Source organism: Lutjanus erythropterus, chromosome 10 (genome assembly GCF_056507025.1).
Source record: "Lutjanus erythropterus isolate fLutEry1 chromosome 10, fLutEry1.hap2, whole genome shotgun sequence".
Classification (NCBI taxonomy): Eukaryota; Metazoa; Chordata; class Actinopteri; order Lutjaniformes; family Lutjanidae; genus Lutjanus; species Lutjanus erythropterus.
The window spans coordinates 33124759-33145193 of NC_139326.1; the positions used below are offsets into that span (position 1 = coordinate 33124759).

A 20435-nucleotide genomic window follows, 5' to 3' on the forward strand; every position below is an offset into this window, starting at 1 on the left:
AGATTTCTCCTTTAAGTAATCTTGTGATTAATGCAACAAAAACATGAAATATTTCTTACGTTTTCTATTATAATTCTATGACTTTTTGTGTGAAGTTGACAAAATTCCTCAGCTACAAAAAAGGCCAATTAATTAAAAAAACGACCTATTACAAGAGTTAGATCTTTTAAAACATATTTTCTCAGAGGAATAAAAATCAACCCCCACTCAAAATACATCTTCGTCCCGATTCTCAACACTGAGTGACTATATAACGTAGAATGACTATGAAAGAGCAAAAAGCTGTTACAGAAAAATGACATGACACGAGGATGACATATAGAGGTTTTTTTGTACTTTGTAGTTTGTTTTCAGCTTTTTTCTCAGCTGCCACTCTCTTTATCTTCCTCCATCTCGCTCCAGTCTTTCACACCGCTGTAAAACTCCCCCATGAGTTGTAGAAAGTGATACACCATCATGTCCCCCTGATTCGATGGAAGCGCTGTGCGCTGGAAATGGAGCAGCAGATAAATGGAGATAGTGCGGCGCTTGTTGTAGATGGAGGAAGAGGCCCTGTACGTGTTGTAGGCAGACCGGATCGATGAACATCACTTTTTGACATGACCGGAGCGAGGGGGCTCGGCGTGTTTGTGGATTTTGTGTGTGCACGTACGGAGGTGTTTGCAGAGGTGTGTATCCAGTTCTGCTCAAATGCAGCCAACTATCCTTGAGGAAAGGCAGATGGCTGAGAGAATTGAGTCAGTGAGGTGTTTGTCTGAGTCTGAGAGAGGAGTCTTCATTATGTTCACATGCATGTATGAGTGTGTTTGTCTCTTCCTCATCCGTCACTTAATCCATTATCATTTACCGGCTTGTCACACTGCTACACCTTGGCTTTAATTGCAGCCAATAGTGAAGCTACTTGAATCAAATGAAAGCTTTAGCTCTGCGCCAAGCATCACTCAATCACTTCCACTTAACTTTGTTTCTAACCCAGTTTTCACGCACTGCAGCGCCACAAAGCCCCTTCTCTTCACTTCCCGGGCACTAATTGAGCTTCACCTCAATTGCAGGAGTTGTCACCATCGTCTCCTGCTTTGAAAAGTAACCTGCTGCTCCTCCCCTCTCACCTCATTTAGAGATGAGCATAAATCTCCCGAGCATTTTGCATGCATGTTACACACTGTGCACGTTTATTTGTGTGTGTATGTGTGTGTGTGTGTGTGGAGAAACAAAGCTGGGCGTCTGCGTGTGTTGGTGTGTACTTTTGTCCCTCAGCACGCTTTATGAAGCAGAGCCCAGCAGGAGTCTTGTAAGGGGGCCACAGTTGTGTGTGATGTTTGCCACGCCAACACACAAGCAGGGGAAGTAGACATGCTGTGCTCAGCTCACTGGGAGTTGGCACTAACATTAATTACACTATAATGTATTCATTTATAGATTTTCTTCTATTTTTGTATCATCGGCTAGGTTTATGTGTGCGTGGACAGAAAAAGTTTGGCCAGCCTAGAAGTTCTAGATACAAAGAAATTTGTATTTCAAAAATTGTCTGAAATTAATTTAATTGAAATTGTTCATAATAATTTAATGAGTGCAACTGACTTTACCCACTGTGAGCAGTTCTTGAAAGAGAATTTTTGGGGTATGAAAAAGAAAAGCAAATTATTTCCGCAAAATATTACAGGAGGTTTGAATTTGACTTTAAAACAAAAAAAAAATGAGTGAAGACATTTGTCTTGCAATTATGAAATTTCTGTTTTTCACCTTCTGTTTTTTACAGGTTAGGTCTTTAGCTGCTTTCATGCACAATTTTGTATAGTTTTTTTCATGCTCAAATAGGTCCTATTCATTTCAAGATAATCTTGCATTTTTAATACACTGCCTGTGTATGACAGCTATAGTAGCTAGTTACCTGTGCAGATGCAGAAAACGTGATCAGCTTATAAATTGTGATCAGTTGTTGTAGATTTTACTTCACAGTATTAAAGAAGTTAGAATAACTTCAACCTCAGTCAACTTGAATATGAAAATGCTAATGCTTATGCTTATTATCCAGGGATCATTCTACTTACACATCAGTACTTTAACTTTTGATACTTTGTGGCCACTTTAGGACATGATCAAGTTTTGACTCCACCTGTCAAACTTCTTTGTAAACAGTTGCTTTTTGAGAGGTGATAATGTCATAATGAATCTAATATTCACTCTCCTTCTAGCTCTGGTCTTGTTTCCACCAACTAAATATCAGGTTCTTTGGCACCTGAATGCTTCATTGTGATCACTGGCTAGTAGCTATCTGTTGTTTGGTGCCACGCAGGTAGTTCAGTCAAGCATTTTTATTGTAAATGGCTGCCTGCTTCTACTGGAGGTGATACTGATGAGAGCGGTAAGAGTGAACCACAACAGTTAAGTTGCAGGTGTGCCACAGAGCTGAAGGGAGCTGCGGAGATTAGTGATAATTTTCTGTCTTTTCCACCAAATTATTCCACCTGATTCTTGACCCGGAACTGATAAAAATTGAACCGCGGTGCTATCTAGTGAACCAGCAGTCCACCAGTTTTGATTGGAATCATTGTAATCAAAGATGTCATCAATAGAGGAAGTTGCACAACAAAGGCAAACCTGCTATTTTTTGTTTCAAATGGGAAGCAGCTTTTCGGGTTCTGAATCAATTTATTCTTGGTGAAGATGCTCTGAACAGTTCATAATTAGGTGCATCAACCTGAATGAGGTCATTTTAGTATGTCAACTTCTGCCTTAAGAAAGGATCTGAATACTTCCAGTACTGGTGACTGAGGCTGTATCATATGTGACTATTACTAGCTGTGTGCTCTGTTGATGCCTCAGTGCTTTGTGCTTAAAACTAAAAAAGAAGTGCATTTCTCATATACAGTTCACACTCCACCACTGGATGCATCTGTATTTAAGTAATCTCATCATGTTTGCAGTCTGTCACAGAATATAGGGCTGTGCGTTGCCCTGAGCAAAGCCAAGGTCATGTCACACTGACAGCTCATCTCCCCTTCTGAATTGTGATTCTGCCTAACAAACTGACAACTAGCAGGCCAGAAGGCTAGCAAGAGATGACAGCAAGAACAACACTACAGTATATGGTTGCCAACAGAGTTGACCGAGCCAGTGCTGTTAGCAGAGACCTAAGGCACTTGGTGCTGACATTAAGCCCCCCCTCCCCTAAAGACGCTGAGTGAAAGCTCTGCCAGAGATATTCTCTGGCTCAACAGCGAGAAATTCCACTAAGGATAAAGGAATTAGTTTAAAGGCCCAGTGAATTTTCCCTCCACTCTCATCCTCTTTTGTTGAACAGTACATGTCTTTTTTTGTCTCCAGTCCCTCATTTGTAAAACGCCAATTTCATAAGTCACTTCAGTCGGTTGCCAAGCCAAGACCACAGGAATTACAAGATGGAGGAAATGTGTATTTGCAGATTATATTACAAAAATGCTCTCATAAAAGGCACAGTCTTAGAGTGCAGGCAAACTTGGCAACAAAGGTTCAACATGGCTGACATTTCGTGCAGAGAGAATCTGCTGTGGAGATGAAGTGTCTGTCAACAGGACTGCCTGCAAGATGGTCTCCAGTTTGCTGAGTGTGCACCCAGTAGGCCCAGAAATATGAGGAGCATGCAGAATGTTGCTGAGTGTCTGGTTTGCAGACTCTTCCCTCTCGCGTAGCCCCCGAGAAAACCTATTGATTTGATTCATGCTGTAGCGCATGGTTTACAGCCGGGGTCTTTTGCACGACGACGACTCCTGCTGCTTCTTTGAAAAGTAAGTTCAAGGCTTCTCATGCAGCACCTTCTGTAACATCCTCACGACCTGGCAGTTCCTCCCACACGCAGTCTGGAGCGGGCTTGGCATGATCTCGGGGAGAAACGCCACAGGGATAAGAACCCTGCTCTTTGAGTGTTAACAACTATGTAGCTGTGTCTGAATCTGCCAATCTCAGAGCGCGCCCAGGCTTCCGCTCTCTGCAAAATTACGGGTGTGAGATGTGGATTTAGAGGCACAAATGTCAGTTTGTTGGTTTCCGTTGTACCTCACAAAGCACACAAATGACACTCTTCCTTCTTTCACTGTTTTCTTTTCTTCTACTCAGAAAAGTAAGTCAATAAAAAGGGAGACATTACCTTAAGATGCCCTCTTAACGGTTTTGATTCTGCTTTTATACTTGGACCCAACTCACACTCATATTACAAAAAGAATCATTTTCTATGTCTCAAAAATGCATTGTGGGCCTTGTCAGCCCTGGTGCATCAATCAAATAGGGTTACTATATATCCCTGCCCACATAATACCGGGGTTTTCAAATAGAACCTTGGAAATTCTGACCTCAGAAGACATGGGAAGAAACAGTGGGTTATATTTTCTTTAATTTGAGCCCAGAGGGATAGAAGGAGGATTTGAAATTGCTTGTGTGCTGTTGTAGTGGATAGGAAGGAAGCTGTTGTTGAAATGGTATTTCTGTAAAAGAAGATTTTAGCCAACAGTTTGAAAAGCGTCAGCTAACTTGTGATCCAGACTCCAGGAGTGTGTTAAAGCCTCGGTGAGAGGCAGCAGATTGTGCCCTCTGTTCAAGCACTGTGGCCTTACTCTTGCTTTGTTTTGATTCCTTACTATAAAGATACTTACAGTCCACTCTTCCATAGATTGATGCAGGGGTTTCCAACCTTTTTCATGCTGCAGACCCCAAATTTAAGAGGATTTTTTAAAATTATTTTTAGGTTTGAATACATTAAGGTCAGTCAATGATAACACATACATCACTTCTAAAACTTTGTACTTTATGGTTGCATTTTCTTTCTTTGTGACTACTTTGTAAGATTGATGGCAGTGGCAATTGTGTTTTTATATTGCGTATCTTTACACATACAGTACCAGTTTGGACACATCTTCTCATTCAATGTTCTTTCTTTTTTTTTTTATAATTTTTTGGAAATTATAGATTCATACTGGAGACATCAAAACTATGAAGTATGGAATTATGTGGTAAGAAAAATGTGAAAAGATTTTAAGAATCTAAAATATAAAAGACTCTCACACACTGTCTCTTGCAGTTGCAATTAAAGATTTAATAACACTGTTGTTCTTAAAATCTTTGATTGAAAGTGCAGAAGACAATTTGCGAGTCTTTTTGGCTTTTTATTGTTGACCCATGGTCTTCTCCTACGCACTTATCGACCAACAAGTGTACAAAATATGTTTTATTTTCTGTGTCATGGGGAAGTACTACACTACCCACAATTCTGAAGTGTAACAGCAAAGTCTCTGATTGGTGGAGCTTGCTATCACCATGGAACCGGAAGTTCAGCTAGCTAGATAGCTAACGCAAGTTGTACTCATGTTGTTATGCTGCAGTGAATATATAAAAACTATGATGTATTGCAACACTGTTATTAACAATGTAAACACTGTAATAATGACAAAAGTTACATTTAAGAAGAAGCGGTATACTTTGCAATGGTTTATGGGATGAGTAGTTCCTTCACTTTTAATATTATGTAGGCCATCTTGTATTTTTGCCTTTTTTCTATTTTCCTTTTTTGCACAGAATCAAATGTTTTCATGGTCACGATTCATCTCGTAGACGTTGTTCCAGGCTTAAAACACATTATTGAAGGATTCTCTGAAACGTCAATGGAATGAGTGAATGAGAAATGCGCTTCCAGAACCTGAGCTGCCAACAAAGTGGGCAGTCACTGTTGAGCTCTATTCAAACTGAGGAGGGAGAACTTCTAAACAAAAACAGTGAAGAAGTGTTTTTCTCAAGCAATCAAAATCTGACGAGCTGTCTTCCCTTCCTGTGGTGTGAAGTATCCTGCCATAAAAAATGTATGATTCCCTCCAGAGATGTGAACAGCTCAAAATGACCTTGACAGAAGAAACCTCCTCACTCTACAGTCTCTGACTTTTTAATTGATTTGTTTGGGGTCTTGTTGATCCCTTGTAAACCACTCACTGACGAACCTGTTTGTGCGAAATAAGAAAAAAAAAAAACTTGGGTGAATAAATTTGATTTGATGTGATTGGGCGCCTCTGTCTCTCCCTGTGCCTGCACTGTCTAATAGCTGATAATGTAATTACGTTTTCATCAGAGGGAGGCCTAATGATTGACTGTGCTGGAATGTGTTATGTGCTCGTGAGATAAACCTCCCTCTCGAATGCTCTGGGTTTGGTCAGGGCTGTCGGATCAATAATTTCTCCTTGTGTTGTCGTCATTTATAATACTGAAGTATATTCAATCATAATGCTTTAGAATTGCTAAGAGGAAAGATAGGCAGCGTTCCAGCATTTCTTAATTTCTTAGCCGCCTATTGTGAAAGCAGGTGGTCAGCTTGGACTGTAATTTACACTGCTGTGGAATTTTTATACTGAAACTTTGCAAAATAAGCTGCAGTCCAAATTTCGTTGCCTTTGTCAAGGTCGTCGGCTGTTACCAGAGGTATTGTGCGTTATGGTAAACCCAAGCTTCTTCCCTTTTCTCCCTTTGCCAAAGAACTCTCCCTACGGTCCGAGATAAAGCTCAGCACTGTACTGCTGGTTGCTGGTACCTTCGCTCAGCCTAATTGGCCTGTCTGTCTTGCCAGGGAGTCTAACCATCGTGTGTGTGTGTGTGTGTGTTTCTCTGTATTTCCCTGCAGGCTTCGAGCTGCTGTATCAGCCGGAAGTGGTGAGGCTCTACCTATCTCTGCTGACGGAGAGCCAGAACTACAACACCCTGGAGGCCGCTGCCGGGGCCTTGCAGAACCTCAGCGCTGGACAGTGGACCGTGAGTCCAGGGCTGGGGAGAATACAACACACAAGACACTGGGCTCTGCCTGACTTTTTTTTTTTTCTTTTTTAACTTACTGTATATATTAAATTTTTGTAACTACTACGTTTCACCAGCAAGATGCATGTTTTAATGCCTGTCTTTGTCATCTGTCATTGTGAAAACCTCACATTTCCACACGGTCAGAGAAAGTAAATGTGTAAGTCCTCCTGCACATATTAGGTATAAAATCCCAGCACGGTGCAGAGCGTCTCTTTTGGGTTGCTGACAATGCGTAAGCCACTGCCGCGTTTCACCTTTGCTCCATTTCTGTCACTCTCCGCCGCTTCCACTGCAATTAGTTTGTTGGATTGTGGTGATTTTGAAACTGGGTTTGCAAAGTTTCCAGCCTGTCATGCTGTTGCATTGCTCTGCGTTCAGTGACGCAGCTAAAAAACAAGAGCTGAAAGTTGTTTGCCAACTTCTCGTTTCACTCACTAGTTCGCCACAAGCGCATGTTGTCGCAAGTGTGCCAGCTAATATAACAATATATTTATGATTCCCCTTATTTATAATTACTCATTGAAATGTTCTCCGTGTGCATTTTTGTGTGTTTCTATCTGTTCTATCCTGTTATTGTAATGCACGCTTCAACTTTCAGAGGGCAGCCCTATTAGTTCTTGAGGTGGGAAATTGGCTTTACAGATTTCCCTGAATTTCAGTCCCTGTTCCCATTTACATATGACCCCATACAGGAAACGCACCTAAACATTTCAAGGACAGATTGCATGTGTGCAAGTGGCTTTTAAGTGGGATTGCATGATGCGATAAGGGTTAAATAACACCAAAGTTTCATCTCTGTTAGGTGTTTGCTTGCGATGATGGATGATATGAGAGGCTCTCCAGCCAGGACCAGACATTTATTCCAATTAGAGTGTCTGTGGAGCCGCTGAGAGGCTGTCTGGCTCGCAGGCAGCAGTGAATTATCAACAGGGAAGGCTAGTTGTCAGATGCCAGTTTACGGCAGCAGCACCCCGGGCAAGAGCGGTCACTTATGTTTTTCAGCAGGCTGGCTGTATTCAGCCCACAGCGGCATTATCCAGACAGCGCTCCTCTTAACACCCATGTGTCAGACTGTAAACACATCAGTCAGTCCTCTGAATTCATCAGCAGCACCAAGCCTCTCTACCTTGAGTGGAAAAAACACCTGAACTCCTCTGATTTTTTTAGTTAGATGAGTTAAAATCCAGTCCTGAACCTCACATTTTGTTTCAATAATTTAGTAGCAGTGATTTTCAGCTGAAGTGAACATTTTGAAATCCTTCCTTCCTTTCTGTGTATTTTTTTCATGTTGAACCTGATCAGAATGCTCAGCCAGGCTCAGGAACCTGTGGAGCCGGTGACCCATCTCACTGTCACATCTGGTGGCTGGACAAAGCATGTCCCTGCTTCCCAGGAGGATATCAGAGCTTCCTCCCTTAAATCCTCCTCATCTTTTGCTCGTGCTTAGTTCTGTACCACTGGACTGACCTCCTTTTAAAGCTTACTACTGCCACCTGGTGGCTGAGCTGTGCCTATCCTCTGTTTAATTACATCTCTTGGGGTAGCAGTGCTCAGAAGAGAAACCCTTTTATGTCAAACTTAATGTTTCATGTTACAAAAAAATGAGAAGTAAAATCCACTGATGTTTAAATTAAGACAAATTATATCATATGTCCATTCAAAGCCCCGCTGTGTAATGGTGTGAATTAGTCAGGCCCAAGGAGCAGAGCTGAGTTGCCTTGTAGTTAGTGAGTGAATGATTGAATGTGTGTGTGTGTGTGAGCGTGAGGGGTGATATATCAAAAATGTCCTGCCCTGTCCCCACTGGTGTCATGGAGGTGACCCAGACTCCTCCAGCGGGGCTCTCCCAGTGACCAGAAAAAAAAAAAAAAAAATGTGTGGCCGTGCTGGGCAGCTCCCAGGTGGGAATATCTACGTCTGCCTGAATGTCAAACAGGATGTCGCTGACAGCGTGTGCTCGCTCAGCCTACCCCAGACGTTAAAGGTTGAAATTATAAAAAGTGGTCACGCCGTGCCCTCTGTCTGCCCCACCAGTGGTCCAACTACATCCGAGCCACGGTGCGGAAGGAGAAAGGTCTTCCCATCCTGGTGGAGCTGCTGCGCTCTGACTCCGACAAGGTGGTGCGAGCTGTGGCCATCGCCCTGCGCAACCTGTCCATCGACCGCCGCAACAAGGACCTGATCGGTACGAACCATCAGCAATACCACACACACACTGATTTAAGATTTAATCAAAAATACTCACATGCTCTTACTGTATGTGCAAGGGTTGGACGATATGTTAAGTTTTCAAACCAGGTTAGAGTCTTCTAGCTTTTTTAGTTGAATAAATAAAAAAAACAAACTCACAAACTGTCAACAAAGAAATGTTCTAACATTATTAAACCAAGAGCACACCTTCTGAATTTAAGTTTCACTCTTTCACCAAACTAAGATGAGCTCAGCTGCCTTGTTAACTCATAGTAAAACTGGACATAAACAAAATAAAACTCACCAGAATCATTTTGGTTAGTTTTCACACTCTGCCGTTACTACCTCTGACTCTCCTGGTCAAAATAAATTTTTTACCAAGTTAAAAATGAAAATATTCTGGCTTTACGTGTTTCTGTTTCCCTGCTACCTCTGTCTGCCATCGGTGGCTGTAATTATTCCTCCAGTTCCTGAGGAGATCCCTCTACGATATGGTTCTTTTGTAAAGAAATGAGGGACAAAGGCTACAGTCCTTGGGCTGCTGCTGCGTCATTTTTGCTTCAGTTAAGAATACATTTTTACAAGAAAGAAGGACTGTAGATAGGACCGTGGAAATACGGCTGATAAAATCTTCCCATTGGAGTTTGACATTAACTGTTTCCAAAGCAAAAAGAAAGAACTTCATTGACTCAAGTGAAGATAAGTTGAGTCTTGTTCCTGAGTCTGAAACAACATTGGAAAATTCACAAGTTTGTATTGTACTACATGACTTTTGAGACATGTTCTTTTTTAACACTTATGTTTTTATTGTCTTTACACATACACAAGTACAACAACATGACATAGAAGCATACAAGTAAAGAAGAGTTACAGTTTACAACTGATAATAAAGTTTACTGCATTATTTGGTTTTAAGGCTTTTTTACGGTAAACTAAACTTTTCAGATTTTATGTTTAACACATCCTCCTTGACTCTTGAGAATAAGTGTTTTTTTTCCCATCACAAATCTTTCCTGTTCTTTATCTAACCACTGTCTTTAACTGGGTGAGTCAGTTTTAAGTCATTTCCTTGTAATGGCCTACATGCCTGCTGTCAGCAGAATTTCATTATATTACCCAGACATAAAATGGAGCACTTCTTGAAGATTATATATCCAAACACTGAATTCACTCTTCTGGTTCATTTTAAAAAAATGTCTTACAGGGAGTTATGCCATGCGGGACTTGGTGAGCAACCTGCCCAGCGGTCAGCAGCGGCCTGCCAAAAACCTGGAGGAGGACACCGTGGTCGCCATCCTCAACACGATCCATGAGATTGTCACCGACAGCTCTGAAAACGCCCGCTCGCTCATCCAGGCCCAGGCCATCGAGAAACTGGTCGCCATCAACAGGACCAGGTATGACTTCATATATACAGTGCATCGCATATTGCACCATGAATTGAATTAATGTTGCTCAACAGCATTTTAAGAGCTAATTATTTCTAGGTTGGGTGCACCTAAACCAGAAGTTTTTTTTATGCCTTAATTGAGATGCTTTTCACACATAAGTCGCCCCAAATGGCATCAGCAACATTACCCACTCATGTTTGTATCATCAGTTTTACTGCAGGTCAAACAGATTGTATTGCAGACAGGGAAACAAACAGAATCTGTGGTATATCTTCATATTTATGTAAACTAGAAGTGTGGCTGTACCACAGAGACATTATACATGTCATAATTACAGTATGACCTTGACTGCAATTTGCATGGTGAACCCTTATATTAGTATGCATGGAGGAGAATGTAATGTGTCTCTAATGGCCCGAGCTTGGCTACCACAATACTATACTCTTAACGAGCCTGAGCCCACACACACACACACTCCACCCACCACACATTCATTAACAGGCGTCTTGAACTGGAGGCCATTCTTATAGGGATGTTTGCCTCTGAAGCTGCTGCTTGTGCAAGTAAGTGAGGAGCCGTTCCTCAACAACCAGATAATGAAAAGTAACAGATACTAAATCAGATATTCAACAAGTGTCTTATAACCGCAGCATTAACCATTGCGGAATGAAGTGTGTCTGCAGCGCCACACTTTTAATTTAAGATCAAGAGCCCTTTTCAAAGGCTCGTCCTTGTGTGGTGAAGTATTGATCACACGGAGAGTGGCTCTAACTAGCATGAATATACATAGTTCATTCACAGACCAAATAGCTGTGTTTCCTCGCAGCCTCATGAGATTAGCTTTCTTTGAAGTGAGGCCCCCACCCACATGTAATTAATACTGGTGGCTCAGAGGTAGCTAATGAAAGGAAATGTGCACTCATCTGGCTATGAATTAAAAACTAGACCCTGGAGCCACTCAGGGGACTCGACGTCTTTGAATAAAAAGATTGATTGCAGCAGCAGCAGCAGCAGGTTGCTAGCAAACCCAGCCGTCACTTTTTTGGGGGGGGTTAGATGAGGTTTCTGACTTAAATTGCAGTAGCTGTTTCTTCATGTATTTCCTCCCTCTCTTTTTTTGCGGCTCTCTCAGCCAATCAGCTCGCGAAACGAAGGCGGCATCCCACGTGCTGCAGACCGTGTGGAGTTATAAGGAGCTGAGGAACGCTTTGACCAAGGACGGCTGGAACAAGAGCCACTTCCAGGTACAGAAGTGTCACCTTGTTAAATAATCCTTCACGTATTGTCTGGATCCTAAGTATTGTTATTGCAATATCAGGTTCTTGAAAAGGTTTTTTTTCCTCTTAAGTATTATTCTTACTGGAGGTGTAGGTGTAAAGAGAGTTTCCAAATTTCAAGTCATATTTTCAAGTAGAGCAAAACAAAACAAACAAAACAGACAGAGCAACAGATGACCCACCCACCCCTCACATTAGGAGTATTGGAAAATAAAAGTACAGATACAGTCTGTCTCTCTGATGTTAAGATTTATCCAGCCAAAACCATGAGAATATATTTGAGTAATGACAAAGTCAGCATAACATGGACTAAATTAGGTCATCTTTCAACACCATATGGTCTCTGCTCTGAAGGTAATACAGACAGGTTTGTAAAATAAGAAAGGAAGGGCTGCCACTGTGAGTAAAACATCCTTTTGATCCTCTCAAAGTTTAAATATGACATTATATCTTTTAACCACCCAGAATGCAGTAGTGATGAGGGAAATTTCCAGTCTAACAGAATCCATTGCCAAACCAAATGAGTTAGGAATGCGATAACATCCTTTTGTTTAGTATTCAAGACTAAGAATAAATTATTTAACATTCCGATTTGTGGACTTGGTTCAAGAAAGAACCCCTAAGACATCTGAGAGAGTGGAAAAAATCAAAGACCAATAAAAAAAATATTATTTAAACATTTAGAGATGTAACATTTAGGGAAGAACTACTGTGTCATTAATGAAGTATTCCACCTAGAGAGTATTTGCATGACAAAAACTGTTAGCAGCATTATTGCCTGCTCCTTAGTGCATAAAATAATTTGAGATAAACCTCCAGTGACTACATGTTTTATTATATTACGTGTGTGAAGCAAAACACATTTGACACATAAAGGCATAACTAACTGACACACTAAGTCTTCATATTCTTCTGATATACACACAGATGATGTTACACACGTCAGCTTCTAATATTGTCATATTGTCAGCCTGTAAAATGGTAAGAATCATACTCTTAACCCAGCACTGGTAGAGAAAATGAATTATCCCTGTTCCACATGTTCTTGTTTGAGCTGTATGCATGATGCTGTGTTCACCTGCCGCTTCCTTCTCTCAGCCCACAGTGACAGCCACCCCTAAAGCAACCAAGAACGGCAAGCCGGGCTACGACGACACCACTCTACCCTTGATGGAGAAGAACCAAGGTCAGTAAAAGAGCGCGCGCGTGTGTGTGTGTTATTGTTGCCTGTTTAGAGGACAAAGTGGGTGGGTTAATGGATAGAAGATCCCAGGGGTTCTCAGCAAAAATGATAATTAAATTTAGCTGTTATTTAATACAGTAGAGTCTGACGACCACATGGGGGTCCAGTGCCTAATTTAAAAGACGCTGGTGATGTTCTAGATTTTAGTTATTGTCAACAAATCTCATGAAAGTTGCCAAATTTAAAAATGTTTCAGTCTGTCTCTCTGATGTCCCTACACTGCCTTTAGCACTTCACCCCAAGCTCATTGGTTCTGACTGAAAACATAACAGATCATGGACATTGGACCTTTTTTTTAAAGTAAGTAACTAAGAAAATAAAGTTTTCTTTACATAGCATCCTTTACATGGACACACAAAAAATATAAAAAGTAAGAAATTAAATTACAGTATGGAACGCATCATGATAAAAGGCAGACCAAATTAACAAACCAAAACAAAAAGACAAAAATATCTATAATAAAGGTTTACTCATAGAGCTGTTTTTAGAAGCTGCTCGAACCAGTATTACAGTTAAATAAAAGCAAACTAAAACCTGAAATAAAAAAACTGCATTAAAACCAATGCTAAACATTTTAATGTTTAACAAAAACTAACTGAAATGATATTGTGTACTTGCAAAACTAACAAAAAATAAAATTAAGTAAAAATGTCCAAAAAATCTTTTTACTTTTAATCGTAGTCAGTTTGGTCAAATTTGTCAACACAAAAGGAATGAGGAGGCAGTGGTGCATATATTTATTGAGACTGTGATTCTGCATGAGTGCACCGTTTGTATAATACCTACTCTGAATTTCTTAAATCCTGTCCTTGATAAATACGCCTCATAATTCAATAAAATAAAACTCATACTGCAACTAAAACCCAAACCCACATAATCTAATTTGAAAACAAAAATGACAAACAAAATCATAATAAAAACTAATGAAAAATATAAAACCGTAATAACTGATTTAGGATTGGCTCAAAATAAACTACAGTCCCCATGTTCATCATAATGAAGGAACATGTCACCCAGTACAACAGTGGTTTTAATTGTTTTGAATTCTTTCTGCAGACGAATTGGATTTATTAGACTTTTGTTACACTTGTTTGCAGTGATCACTGATTGATAGTTTTGATCTTTACATGGGATTTATTGACAATAAGAAAAATATGGAATATCACCAAGTTTATCCCAAAGTCCTGCATAAGACTGTTTAATTACTGCAAAGTATACAAACAGTCAGTCAAGTTAGTCCCGATCTGGAGAATCCCACACGTTTAGTCCTCAAAGCAGGCTCAAACTAAAACCAAAAACTTGAACACGGCTTGTGTCCACTCTGCTGAGGTCATATCTCTTTTTTCTCATGGCTATATTGAAGCGCTGTGCTTGCCACATTACTACTCTCATCCTCTGCGTGGTGAAGCTGTGGTGTGTTACATTTTGCAGCAACGCCGTTCATAGGGGTCAAAAATAAAGTGCATAAAATGGGAGATGGAGCTTTGAACAGCGTACTGCTGCTGTTGAACCAAAACCTTCAACACTTAAAAAGTTTTGACTGAATTTGAAAAAAGTGTCCTCGTTTTAGAGGCTGAACTTCTTTTTTATATTTGCCGTGGGTTTTAAGTTGACATATTAGGGTCAGAGATAATGAAAATATCCCCACTTTAATGTTATGTGTTATATAATGGTTTCCTATAACAGCAGCAGTATACAATATGTGGGGGAGGGTGTGGGACATTGGCCCAAAAACAAACATCTCTTTTACAGAGGAGTCAATAGCATAGCAGCAGTTTAATGTCCTGATTTTTGGCCTTGTGCCCCATTTTTCTTTTCTTTTTTTTTCTGTTTTTTGCATCCATACATGCACATGAATCGCGGCGCCCATGCCTGCCCACTCTCAGTTTGCATTATTCAATCACTGGCCGAGAACCATTAGCCTGAAAAGCAGCAGCGTTTTGGCTCAATGACTCAGTTTGTGTTTGTGCCTCGTTTGTACAAATGGCATATGAATGCTTTTCAGGCACCAGGAAATGTGGCAGTGGTGATATGATACCTATGGATGAGCTGGGTCCAGGTAAGAGCCAGACTGCATGAAGAAGAGCTAGCTCTCCTCTAATCTCTCTCCAGTGTCCAACAGCGTCTTCTCTGATTCGACTTCTCCTCTACTAGCTCTTCACCGACTGCCAAGATGTTATTTTTAATCTGAAAATTCAAACCCGCCGAATGCTCTGATTGCGGCGTGATGGCTTTGGACCGAGTTTCAGACATGACGCTCTTTGATGCTGTATGCGAGACCCCTCTCTGAAAAGATGTTTGTGCAAAGCTGGGCCTTCATTAGGAGCTCAAAACCGAACCATGTGGGTGGTACTCCCGTTAAATTAATACACTCTTAATATATCACAGGGCAGATTTCCTCTGCTGTGCTGCTTTCAAAGTCAATAATCCTGCTGGTGTTAAAAATATAGAATTGCAACTTTTATACTCTCATTTCTCACTTTCATGAAATCACAAATTTTGTGACTCTTAAGAGTGACAGAATAAGAGTGTTTGCTGTGAAGAACTAACTTGTTTTTTCACCTTCTTAGCCAAAGATACCCTCTTAAATTAGATACCCTCCATCATGCTGGTTTTCCTCCGAAGTCTCTGGGCCCATATTTATCAAACGTCTAACAATCCCTCTTAGGAATTGTGCTGAAAGTTAAACAAGGACTAAAATCACTTCCACTATGAAATAGGACCTGTGTGAAGCTTCCTGCACTGACTTTCAACAAGGAGAAGGACTCCCAGGAGATAATGTGAAGTCACTGTTTTACAACACCCAGAGCTACTGAACAGAACTCATGAGGATGTTTTGTTGTTTTCAGTTTGAAATATCGAACAGTGCTAAAATTCAGAATACAGAAAATACCATCATCTGTAAGTGTGGACTTCATGTGTTTAATTTTTCAGCCTAAATCCCATGATGATATATGACAATAAGCCATTTACATAGTAGGCTGTAAGTAAAAACTGGCAACCACTTGTGCAGCATAAATAATATAGAATTTAAAGGGAAAGTTCACCCCAAAATCAAAAATATTTATTTTTACTTTAACCTGTTGTGCTATTTATCCATCGAGATCACAAGTCAGATTCATTTTATGTGAATACAACTTGAGGAATACAACTCTATTATTGCACACTGAATGGATTTTAAATAAATTGTATAGTAGTTGGGAGGGATGATAATGATTCATCATTAAACAGTTAATTGCTGTTAAGAATTTAATCAAATTTTATTAACCTACAATGTGTTTTGTGTAACATTTCGTCCATAAAATTTTCAAATCTAGTAGTTGTACACTTGCATGTCTGCTTGCTATTATTTTATTAAGTTATTATGAAAACAGATCATAATTGAAGGCAGTGGCAGTTATGTAATATGATAACATGAAGATACATTTAGATAATCTTGCAACTGGCCCTGAGGGGAACCATAATACTGCAACTCACACCAAAACAGTCTAGATGGATAAATAGCATTACATGTAAGAGGAAAAGCATGTATTTTTGATTTTGGGGTGAACTGTCCCTTAACAGAGTGGTTATATTTGAAATGCTGAAAATAGAAACACTGCTCTGTATCGGCTTCATGTGTTAAATTTATCTGTGCAAAAATTTTATGCCAAAATTAATAAATAGCTTAAAATCCCATGATGATATATTGTTAAAACAAAAAAATGTTGAAACAATAAATGCATCTGCAATTTAACATAGAAATTTAACTTATCTGTGTGACATATTTTTAACTTTTCTATCCAATCACATTGTTTAACAATGGCAGTGGGAAGCACCACATTTTACATGTTGTGTGCAATTTTGCTTTTTGTTTTTTGTTTGTTGTCCACTTATGTGACTTTACAGATGGGGATTAACTGTGTAATCAGCAGGTGTTGAGAAATATACCACTAAATATACCATAAAGGCTGTATCTTGAACCAGTGTTTGGTTTGATTTTGGACCACTGTAGAAACATCACAGTGCAACATGGCGGTCTCCTTGAAGAGCACCCGCTCACTCTGTAGTTATGAGAGCCTTATTCTAAGGCAGTAATTCAGATTTGTCAGGTGAAACAAATGAAAACATACTTGTGAATATTATATTCAATTCCTATATTCTTCCATTAAAATCCCTGTAAATCTTACGTGCTGGACCTTTAATGATTCAGTAGATGAATAACCCCATGATTTATATGAATGCAAAGGGACTTTACACCAAGTGGTGGAGAAATAAATGAAGCTGCACATTAGGAGCTGTGCAAGTGATAAAAGTCTGATTTATTACTGCTGATCTAGTTGGTTGTTACAGACCCAAATCATCACTGTCAGAAAGCTACATTGGATGGGCTTTCTTTCTCATCTCATATGAGTTCAGTCAAATTCTGCCAGTATTAACATTCTCAGTGATCTCACTGCCATCAAGAAATGTCTCTCCTCATCCAAAATATGCATGCTTGTCTCTTAAATGCCTTCTTTTGGCAGTTCCTAACAAAATAACTAAATCTTACCTTCAAGGCTAACTTCAGTATTTTCAGTCTGGACCATATTTCAGGAGTTTTTGTGTCTAAGTGAGTAATAGGAACAACACTGTTTTAAATTGCTTGTGTTACTGTGAGACTGTTTTAAATAGTTATAAACCGACCGAGGCAGTGGGAAGCCAGAGGGGTAAAATGGCCGTGTTAGTGGAGTCTGGTCACTTTTACCAGAGTGGTATAGTGTCTGTTTCTGGTTAAACAAAAAGGATGTATAAATATGTTTGCATGTAAGAGGAGTCAGTCTCTTCTGGGTTGTTGTGCTGCCAAAGACTTTATAACTGCAAGAATAAGAAGAATTACATTTACAGTGTTTTATTTCTGATTCAAAGACATATCAGGCCTGTGTATCTTTTCCACAATTTTTATGCAACTTTCTTGAATCTGTGGGTGCCTCCAACCCCCCTGAACAGTGACTCATGACCTCAGTATTTCCTGCCTGTCAGAGACAAAAAAGTACTATTAGAGAAAGTGCTTTAATGTGCATAATTGTCTATAAGGATTACATTATAGCTTAGTTTTACTTCTGCTGTCTGCAGAGCTCTTGCTCAATACTGGACCTGTTTCTAAAACTGTTGTCTCTCTTAGTCACAAGAAAGTAGAGTCCAGGTTGAAAAATACTGTAATTACCCTTTAATAACATTGGTAAAATGCTTGAACTCTTAAAGTAGGACTGAATACAGTATGAGTTACTTTTAGAACTTCTGGTCTGTTAGGGTTGATTCCTAACAGGACAGACAGGTTGATCATTACCGGCCCTGAGCTGAAATATGTACAGTTTGTTACATTTTGAAGTCAGTTGTGAGGACGGTCAAATACCACTTGCAGACACTAAATCCGGTTTATTTTGTCAGAAAGTTTAGACAAGCACAAGCTGAGAATGAGCTGTTTAGTCTACTTCTCTGTGTCCAAACTATTTTCCAGCAAGTGTCCCAGTGCAAACTTGCAGCCTGTCAGTCCACAGAGGTTAAGACAACACTATAAATGATTTGTCACTGCTTTGATTTAATCGAGTGTGGAGAAGAATTAACTGACCGTTGTTCTCTGACCTCATTAGATGGTTATTCCACCATTGACCAGAGGGACAAGGACTGCAAATACAAGACGGGCGACGGCTCAGTGGACCTGACAGAACGGGAGCCATTAAAGGTACAAGCAGACCTCTGCTGATCTCCTGAGGGACCAGGGCACGGAGGATGAAATAATGATGTCTCATTGAAATGTTATCACATGTCCTTTCTCCTCTCTGTCCCTCTGTCTTCATGTTTGCTGTGGTGGTCCTCATTAGAAGCTCTTAATCCTATCGATCCCTTAAAGAGTTGTCATTCTCTGTTAATGTTGCCCGCCACAACTCAGCGCCGTGGACAGCCTCAGATCTGAGAGCCACCAGTTAATTGAGTGTAAGCTTTTGGTGTCTGTAAAGTAATTAATCTGAGACTGATTAAAAGAGCCGCCAACAAGCGCTCCTCGTGGAGACGACCCTTTGCCTTGGCAATGAACAGACTGCTGCATTATCAAGTGGTGGCCTGCTGATTACACCGCCGCTTCACACTGAATCCAAAGTTTGTTTATTGTTGAACTGATTGGCAATCCAGCCTCAAAGAGGAGTCACAGGATAATGGCCTCAGAGGAGCTCTGACACGTGTCAGATGGCTCTCAAGTACTTTTGTAGTTCATTTTTGATCTTCAGTGCCAGATGAATAGGATGTTCCCTGTGGGATTGTATAATTAATGCAATTAAAAGTGAATTAGAGTTGGTTTAGCATATGTCTCTTTGGGTGTGTGGTCATAAATCTGCCTCTACATGCAGGTTAACTCTTAAAAGTCCTTAAAATCTTCCTGAGGCAACGTCAGGCTGGAAATTAAGTCTGGAGCAGAGTTAATGATCTGTGGTGTTTGGCTTTTTATCTGGATTCCAACAACATGTTAGTTTGTTTTTGACTTTTTTTTTATTATTATTATTTTTATTATTAGGTAGTTAGTCACACATTTTTAAATTTAGTATAGTTTATGATAGTTTAAGTTTATTAAAATAAGGGTGTTGCAATTGCGTTTTTTATTTACATTTATATAGCAAAAAATGTGACATTCATTATCTTAAATTGAGCCTATATAACCTTTGCTGAACAGTGTTCATTGTACCACAGGTTCTCCTTTTTTTTATAGATTATGTTTATGGGCTTTTTTTTTGCCTTTATTCATAGGACAGCGACTGACCCAGTTATGTCAGTTAAAATGTGTTGCCTTACAGAATTTATTTTCTTTCTAAAGTTAAAGGTGGCGCTGATTTGTTTTGTTAAAAGGAGGATTTCTGGGGATAGTTTAGATTATTTGAAGTGGGGTTGTATGAGATACTTCGGTGTGTTACCTACAGATGCTGTTGTGTGACTTTGGTGAATCTGAACTAACCTTTTAAAACATGGAAGCCACACAATAACACAAACGAACAAACTGATCGAGGCAGCGGTAGACCAACAACCATGTTATGCAAAGTAAAATTAGAGTGGAGCCTGGTTTAACGAGAACCTGTCCACAGCAGTACTTTGCTTTGGTTCTGTGCTGCTGCTCCTCTCTGCTTCTCCATACTGGGGGTGTGTCAACGGGCATCTACTGTAGGTGATACACTGAGTACCTCATACAGCCCCATGTCAAATAATCTGAACTATCCCTTTAAACACCAGTCTGGAAAACAATGTTTCACTGACCTCTCTGGTGGAAAGTTTCGATTCTGTTGCACCTCTGACCACATACTGGAACACACTCCTGCATCACTGCATTAAGTGAAGAAGTTAAACCACAGGAGTTCTGCATAAACAAGCTTTTCATCTGGTGTTTAGTTTTTTCTGCACTGATATTATGTCAGTGCAGCTGTTTGTGATAAACAAAAATAAAAAGGAATGAAGAATGCTCTCAGAGCTAACAAGGAAGTGTACTTTAAGAATTACTGCAACTATATTTTAAAAGAACGT

General features: G+C 39.9%; 1 protein-coding gene across 4 annotated transcripts in view; it reads left to right on the forward strand.

Annotated features, from left to right (window-relative positions):
- Positions 1-20435, forward strand: part of arvcfb (ARVCF delta catenin family member b) — a 309702-nt gene that overhangs the window by 280397 nt on the left and 8870 nt on the right. For all 4 annotated transcript variants that reach the window (XM_084729087.1, XM_084729088.1, XM_084729089.1 and 1 more), the window contains 7 exons: positions 6638-6765; positions 8845-8995; positions 10205-10397; positions 11524-11635; positions 12767-12854; positions 14917-14970; positions 18524-18615. In XM_084729087.1, coding sequence (XP_084585213.1) covers positions 6638-6765; positions 8845-8995; positions 10205-10397; positions 11524-11635; positions 12767-12854; positions 14917-14970; positions 18524-18615 — 818 coding nt within the window. The remainder of the gene's footprint in view (positions 1-6637; positions 6766-8844; positions 8996-10204; positions 10398-11523; positions 11636-12766; positions 12855-14916; positions 14971-18523; positions 18616-20435) is intronic.